Source organism: Notolepis coatsorum (genome assembly GCF_963971535.1).
Source record: "Notolepis coatsorum genome assembly, chromosome: 6".
Classification (NCBI taxonomy): Eukaryota; Metazoa; Chordata; class Actinopteri; order Aulopiformes; family Paralepididae; genus Notolepis; species Notolepis coatsorum.
The window spans coordinates 174,811,359-174,820,063 of record NC_140170.1 but is presented as its reverse complement, the minus strand read 5'-3'; the positions used below and the strand labels follow the sequence as shown (position 1 = coordinate 174,820,063).

Here is an 8,705-nt window from a genome sequence, read left to right as displayed (position 1 = left end):
ACAATTCCAGGAAAAAAAATAGTAAAAAAAAAATTCAGGGGGCCCCCATAGCTCTCAGGTGATAATTCGAACCCTGCCTATACCTATATATTGTGTGTATTGAGCCGTACTGTATTGTACCCATTCTGCAATCTGTTAATAAAAATGTCAATCAATCAATCAATCAATCAGGTATCACAGCAGTTTTCTGTTTAACACCCAGTCTCCCCCCCCTCCTCCATCTCTCTCTCTCCTGTCCTCTTCCCTGGGACAGAAAATGGCTCAAACGATCATCGTGACCCAGCCTGGCTCAGGAACATGGACCACCGGACTCTGTGACTGTTGTGCTGATGCTGGCACCTGTAAGTCACGTCGTGTCAGACTTTAATAATGAAACGATACCCAACGACACAATTCCTCTGGTGTTTACACGCCTTTTATTTTTTTCTTCTTTTGGTCAAACAACTCCATGCAATGGCATAATGCCTACAGTACCCGCCACCCATTAATAGCCTAGGTGTCAAAGTCCAAGACTTCCATGTCCCTATGAGTCACTGCATTGCTATTATGTTACATTCAAATGTATTGCCGTTATGCATCACAAGTACAGTACAGCAAAAAGAGGTTTGGCATCCAGCCAGAGTGCAAAGGTAACTGTAAAGTGCAACAGTGTATAGGTAATTCAACTGGGTATAAAATATATAAATGAGTACTACTGAGTAATAGTACTAATCAGATGTATGTACAGAGTTGTAGTATTAATGTACAGTGATACAGCACTAATTGTACAGAATAAGAATACATTAGAGTGGTCAAATTAAGAGGTAAGGCAACTGTTGAAGCAATGTGCAGTATTACAAACATGTCAGACCAGTACACCAGGAAATGGTCAGAAAAGATCATAGCCGATCAACTGCACCCACTATGGTCTGAGTATGCACTCTTACCCTCAGGGAGGAGGTACTGTACTGCATGCCCAGGACTAGAATTACGATGCATTAAGTGTTTTGTCCAACGCAGCATTCAGCTGCTTAACAACTTTTAATTATTTGGTCTTTTTAGCACTTCCACCAACATCCTTTATCTACAGTCCCTCTCTCTTAATGTTAGCACGGTGTTATTCACCATCAAAGATGGGGAAAAAAACGAATAATAATTTATATTCTCCTTTGGTTCATTACAGTTTACTCAAGCATAACAGACACAATATTTCTGACACTGGGAATACATTCCCTGAGGTTCATAGATGTCCCTAGATACCAAGAACATGCAAATGGTCCTTGTAGAAGTGGAGCAATCTTCCATTTACTTGCGTGTACTTTTAGGCGAATCTTCTGAAAATATGGAGGGAGCTCATTGAAATCGATACTCGTAGAAGCCCTCCGAGGTAGAGCGGGTAGCATAGTTAGCACTTCACTCTAGTAATTCTCTCATAGCGAGAGGACAGAGGGAGGCTAGTACAGTACAGTAAGTGGTGTGTTTATTTTGTTTGGCTATTAGGCCTGTTGGCCCAGAAAGGGAAGGCGTTCTTAATGGAGAACTAGCGATTAACCACGTGTGGTCCAAAAAGGAAGCAGCAACAAAGCATTGATGCTATTACTGCACAATAGTCTTGTATGGTATGATGACACAACATTAACCACGTACTCCGTACCATGCCACCTCACATGCACTCAGGTCCATGTGCATCTACACCCGACACTTTGTATATAACGCACTGTATCTATGGATGCCGGATCGTGGGTCCGTAAGCCCAGAGGCAACCAGCTGCAACCACAGCCAAATACAACACCGTCGGTGAAGCGTCAAACGGCACGTTGGAGTATAGATTTGACTTTAGAGACGCCAGGATCAGAATGAGAACAGTGTCCATACGCTGGGTAGAGCTGTTGCTACTGCCAGGAAATGTGCACCATTTCTTCCATTTTAATTGTTTAATCAGATTGTTTGTGCTTTGGTTTTGTGCCACTTGGACACACTGTTCTGTAGTGTGGGCTTCTGCTTCAAAACAGTTAATAAACAAATAAACAAATACGCACAGCTTGACTACTGAAATACTTCATAAGATAGCGGAAAATAAACCTGTGTGTGAATATGTTTGTCTCCGAGATAGTAATAAGATAGATAGATAGATACAAATTCAAACCTACAGTAATCTGGTGGACGGTTATAAACATAGTCATCGTCAACAACGTCATCAACAGCACAACCTCTCACCGCCTCGCGTCAAAAGATTTGTAGCAGTATTACCGTCAGTGTACCGAAACCTCTCTCTGCAGTATCAGTATTACTGTCACGGTACCATAACCCCTCTCTCTCCACAGTATCACTGTGTCAGTACCATAACCTCTCTCCCCCTCCTCCCTTGCGTCCCTCCCAGGCTGCTGTGCGTGGTGGTGTTTCCCCTGCATGCAGTGCAAGACGGCGGGTGACTTTGGCTGGTGCTGCTGCATGCCGGTGCTGGACAGCGTAAGCTGCATGGCGGTGTCCTGTTGCCTCCGCTCCTCCATGAGAGAGCGCTACGGCATCCAGGTAAGAACCGTTAGGATAATCACAGCCTCCTGAAACTTTACAAGCACAGACTAGAGACATAACCTCCATTCAGAGGATATTATGACATGTCTAGGTAGATTGAAAAGAAAGGGGTGTTTCTGAGACATTTTCAGAACAGAAGTGATTGCCATCCAATCGTGAGAAAACTTAATTCTTGGCGAAATCTCCAGACGTTTTTGACATTTTCTAAGGTGTTCTTTAACTCTTCGACTGCCACCGACTTACCCCATCTCTACCGCCTGACACCAGCGTTATTGACCATCTTAGCGATGTTTGCAGACCCATCGTCTGCTCTGTATTATAGCTATGGAGACAATAGTATGGCTCATTTGACAGGCATTGTTCATAGTCCATTTCTGACTAATTAGTTAGCTAAAATGAAAGTTGTTGTTTACATGTTACAGGCATGTATCCCCTCCATACTTCCCATTCCCCCACGTGGAATGCACATTATTGGATAAATGACAAGCTGGTGCTCTAGTGCGACATCTAGTGGGCGTGACAGTGGATCAGGAGGTAGGGCGGTCGTCTGGTAATCGGAAAGGTTCCCGCTCCTCCCGGGCAGCGTGTCGAAGTGTCCTTGAGCAAGACACTTAACCCCTAATTGCTCCTGATGAGCAGGTTGCCGTCGCTGTGTGAGTGAATGGGTGAATGTGAGGAACAGAAAATTGTAAAGCGTTGTTTGTGGTTCTCCTTCTCACAGGCTCTGTGATCCGTCACTGAGCGGGGGGTGTGGTGCAGTGGAAGACGGTGGTGGTGGGTGGTGATGACGTGGTCTGTTTCTATGGAAACGGCACTGGAAAAAAGTTCCTTAACCCTTTCACTGCCACACTTCTTCTTTCGTGTATCATCAGAGATGGCCGACTCTGTGTCCTGCAGCCCACGCCCTCGTCTATGGTCCTACGTCGAAAAGACCAGCTTCTGAGGGCGGGCTGTAGACGGGGAAGCTGGTGATTATATGCTCGGCAGTCTGTTCAGGCTCGCCACACTCGCATGCCGCACTGTCCGTGAGGCCCCACTTCTTCATGGAAGACTTGAAGCGCCCAACTCCAGTGCGTAGACGGTTCAGCGAGGTCCATAGATGGCGTGGCAAATCGTCTCCTTTTACACCACCTCCTGGGTCCTGGATGTATCGCTGGATACGGGAGGGCCCAGCCGACTCCCATGATCGTTTCCAGGATGCTGCCAGCCAGGCGTCTCTGGACAAGTCCTCAGAAATAGACTGTAGCATTTCTTGTGCTGCCTTGTTGTAGGGATGGCGAGAGTTTAGCCTGCCTGGTGGTGCCGGTGTTGTTGTGGCTTTGTGCAGGATGTGCCAGTCGTACTTCTGGGCTTTTCTTGCCAGGGTGAGGGTAGCCGCATCACGTCGGAGACTGGCTGGGGCGATTCCAGTAGGGACTGGCAGGTAGGACACGGGTGGGTTTCAGGCAACCAGTTACTGTCTGGAGGGCGCTGTTGATGACAGTATCTATCTTGTTGACGTGGGGACTTCTGCTCCAGACTGCCACACGACAGAAGGTTAATAACCCTTTACTATCACACAACCGACGGTCGCTGTTAACCTTCTGTGTATTGTCACAGTGAAAGGGTAAACCGTTTTGGTAGTGCGGCAGTGAAAGGGTTAAGATGATCAGAATTAACAGCGGTGTTGACATCGGTCACTGAATGGTTGACTAACTCATGTCTGCATTTAAACACCAAAAAGACTGTTTGCATGTTTTTTACAAAGAGGCTGATGAATACTGTCTCACCTGATGTCTATGTCAGAGGAGAAAGGTTGACAGTTGTATCCGAATATAGATACCTTGGGATACAAATGGACTCCAATCTTACATTTAAAAAACAAATCAAATCGGTGGTAAACAATGCAAAGTTTCACTTATCAAACTTCCGTCACATCAGAAACTCTCTGTCAACAAAAGCAGCAGCACTGTATTTTAATGCCATTATTATGTCACACTTAACATACTGTCTGACTAGCTGGACACAAGCCTCCTGTACAACATTACGATCTGTACAGGTAGTTTACCATCAGGCTGTGAAAGTTCTGGACAGGAAAACAAACAGCCACCACCATTGTTATAGCATAGCAAACCAGAACCTACTGAGCTGGGACAATCTTGTCAAATTCAAAGATGCCTGCCTTACCTATAAAATCCTACATGGCTTGGCTCCTCCCCCCCTCTGTACTTTCATAAAACAGAAAGCATCTGCTGATAGATATACCAGGTCTGTAGTCAGAGGGGACTGTGTAGTCCCAAACAGGAGGTCTGCTTTTAGTCAGACAGCCTTTTCCGTGAGAGCAGCCCACACCTGGAACAGTCTGCCAACACGGCTCAGGGAGTATCAAAGTTACATCTCATTTAAAACTAACTTAAAATCATGGTTGAGAGATGGTCAAGTGTGCGACCATTTTAACTGAGGGGTTGTATTTTAATGTATGTATTTTAGTGTATTGTAACCTATACTGATTCCTACTGTGTATTATTGTTGTGCTCATGTCACCTGCCCCAGAGACTACAGTTGAAAATTAGCCAACTTGGCTAAACTGGCATATTTACAGTCAAATGTTCCTTAATATGCACTGTCTCTGTATTTTAAACCAATAAATACAAATACAAATTACAATTTTTCTTTCCCCACAAAGCCCAGACCAGACTAATCCTCTCTCCCTCTCTCTCTCTCTTTCTCTCTCCCTCCCTCTTTCTCTCTCCCCCTCTCCTCTCTTCTTCCCTCCCTCTCTTTCTCTATCTCTCTCCCTCTCTCTCCCCCCTCTCGCTTTCTCTCTCCGTCTTTCTTTCTCCCCCTCTCCGCTTCTTCCCTCCCTCTCTTTCTCTATCTCCCCCTCTCTCTTTCTCTCTCTTTCTCTCCCTCTCTCTCTTTCTCTCCCCATCTCTCTCTCTCTCTCTCTCTCTCTCTCTCTCTCTCTCTCTCTCTCTCTCTCTCTCTCTCTCTCTCTCTCTCTCTCTCTCTCTCTCTCTCTCTCTCTCTCAGGGCTCATGCTGTGATGACTGCTGTAAGGTGGTCTTCTGCTATCCCTGCACGTGGTGTCACATGTTCATACTAAAATATGATCTAGTATAAGTATGTTTTCATCTCTTTCTGCAGCTTTCTCCAGAACGTGATTTATAGCCCCAAATGCATTATATTGATGATCAAATACAGTTTGATAGCAATTGGCGCGATATAAAAAAAATCCAACTGGACGGACTTCTGGAAGTTACTACACGTCATCTGATGTTGACCGGATGGGCGAGGGGGCGTTTATAATTCCGTGGGCAGCGTTATACCATTCATCTAATGTGGGTCAAATGTTTATCATAGCAGTTAGTGTCGAACACGGAAATATTACACGCTAAAACATCTCATTACATCTCATTTAAAACTAACTTAAAATCATGGTTGAGAGATGGTCAAGTGTGCGACCATTTTAACTGAGGGGTTGTATTTTAATGTATGTATTTTAGTGTATTGTAACCTATACTGATTCCTACTGTGTATTATTGTTGTGCTCATGTCACCTGCCCCAGAGACTACAGTTGAAAATTAGCCAACTTGGCTAAACTGGCATATTTACAGTCAAATGTTCCTTAATATGCACTGTCTCTGTATTTTAAACCAATAAATACAAATACAAATTACAATTTTTCTTTCCCCACAAAGCCCAGACCAGACTAATCCTCTCTCCCTCTCTCTCTCTCTTTCTCTCTCCCTCCCTCTTTCTCTCTCCCCCTCTCCTCTCTTCTTCCCTCCCTCTCTTTCTCTATCTCTCTCCCTCTCTCTCCCCCCTCTCGCTTTCTCTCTCCGTCTTTCTTTCTCCCCCTCTCCGCTTCTTCCCTCCCTCTCTTTCTCTATCTCCCCCTCTCTCTTTCTCTCTCTTTCTCTCCCTCTCTCTCTTTCTCTCCCCATCTCTCTCTCTCTCTCTCTCTCTCTCTCTCTCTCTCTCTCTCTCTCTCTCTCTCTCTCTCTCTCTCTCTCTCTCTCTCTCTCTCTCAGGGCTCATGCTGTGATGACTGCTGTAAGGTGGTCTTCTGCTATCCCTGCACGTGGTGCCAGATGTCCCGCGAGGTGAAGATAAAAAATCGCACCCAGGGCGGCGCAACCGTGATCACCACGCAGTACCAAAGCGCATAGGAGCCTGGCTAGCGTCTCCTAGAAGACTACCCACCTCCTAGTGTAGCATTTTGTTCTTTTTCTTTTTTACCCAAAACGGGTTTCAAACCGACAACTAATTGATTCCCACATAATTATCCACCAAATAATTATAAGATGCTTCTTGTTCAATGTTTCAGCGATGGAAGAGCAGGGGAATGTTAAAGGTGCATATGTTCTATAAATAGTCTGTGGTGGAAAACAACAGAGGCAGTAAATGCCATAATTTTAGCCTTTTCTGTTATTCAGAACTTAAAGGGACCAACAATGGTGATTGATTTAGCCCGTAATCTCACTCACATCCAAAAACTGTGAAAAGGTTTGCACACATTCATTTAGTTTGACAGTTATTGAGAGTAAATTAGTTTGAATACGGCCGGTTAATTACACCTCAATGAATTGATCCAGTTCCTATAAGACAAGGTATTGCTATTTTCACATCTACATCATTTCATTGAGCTGTAATTGACACAAGGAATCAATGTCCCCGATGACATCACCATATTGGCCATATTCAAACTAATTTACTCTCAATAACTGTCAAACTAAATTAATGTGCAAAACTCTTTACAGTTTTTGCATGTGTGTGAGATTATGTGCAAAATCAATCAGCATTGTTTTTTTGCTAGTGCCCCTTTAAATTCACTAGATATTTCTGTAACGTTCTGGGTATTTCCATTCCAAGTATATACTGTATGACAATATCACACTGTAATATACACAAACTATTTGCACTTGAATGTTAAGATTTTATATTTTGCCTGTTTTGTAGCGACTGCAGTTATTTCTGTTCAATTTGTATGACTTAAAATAAATCCTTGGCTCTATTTCAGGCAAGAGAGTTCAGTCTCATCTTTACCCTGGTGTATGCGATACATTTCATCTTTACCCTGGTGTACGCGATACATTTCATCTTTACCCTGGTGTACGCGATACATTTCATCTTTACCCTGGTGTACGCGATACATTTCATCTTTACCCTGGTGTACGCGATACATTTCATCTTTACCCTGGTGTACGCAATACATTTCATCTTTACCCTGGTGTACGCGATACATTTCATCTTTACCCTGGTGTACGCGATACATTTCTTATACTATGAAATGCAGTGGTGGAAAGTCAAGTATTTTTACTCCAGTACTGTACTTAAGTACAATTTCAAGCTATTTGTACTTTACTCCCTCGTTTTAGGGAACTTTATACTTTTACTCCACTACATTTCAAAGGAAATATTTTACTTTTTACTCCACTACATTTATCTGAACCTATCAGTTACTAGTTACTTTGACGAAAAAGACTGTGGACCACATACCACTTTAACATAACCTTTAATCAGAGCAGGATAATGACCACATACCACTTTAACATCACCTTTAATCAGAGCAGCAGAACTGGACCACATACCACTTTAACATCACCTTTAATCAGCAGCAGAACTGGACCACATACCACTTTAACACAACCTTTAATCAGAGCAGTAGAACTGGACCACATACCACTTTAACATAACCTTTAATCAGAGCAGCATAACTGGACCACATACCACTTTAACATAACCTTTAATCAGAGCAGCAGAACTGGACCACATACCACTTTAACACAACCTTTAATCAGAGCAGTAGAACTGGACCACATACCACTTTAACATAACCTTTAATCAGAGCAGCAGAACTGGACCACATACCACTTTAACACTTTGATTGCCTAAGGCTAAATTCATGATATACCATAGGTTGCCAGCTCTATTTGTCTATGGAGAAGTTCCCCTTCTTTGCAGGGCTATAACTTTTTAAATTCTATTGCTAAATTGCCATTATTAGGGCCCAATGTCCTATATGTATTGTTCAGGGTGTATGAACGTTAAACTTTTTCATTCACATATTCATACTAAAATATGATCTAGTATAAGTATGTTTTCATCTCTTTCTGCAGCTTTCTCCAGAACGTGATTTATAGCCCCAAATGCATTATATTGATGATCAAATACAGTTTGATAGCAATTGGCGCGATATAAAAAAAAT

The 8,705-nt window shown here is 43.3% G+C and overlaps 1 protein-coding gene across 1 annotated transcript; it reads left to right on the top strand.

Annotated features, from left to right (window-relative positions):
* Nucleotides 1-256: 256 nt before the first annotated feature.
* Nucleotides 257-7,477, top strand: LOC311230432 (cornifelin homolog B-like; the record flags this gene model as incomplete). Its single annotated transcript, XM_084316705.1, has 3 exons — nucleotides 257-341; nucleotides 2,360-2,511; nucleotides 6,529-7,477. 3 exons carry the CDS (start codon nucleotides 257-259, stop codon nucleotides 6,664-6,666), a joined length of 375 nt encoding a protein of 124 aa, XP_084172831.1. The 3' UTR covers nucleotides 6,667-7,477.
* Nucleotides 7,478-8,705: the final 1,228 nt, after the last annotated feature.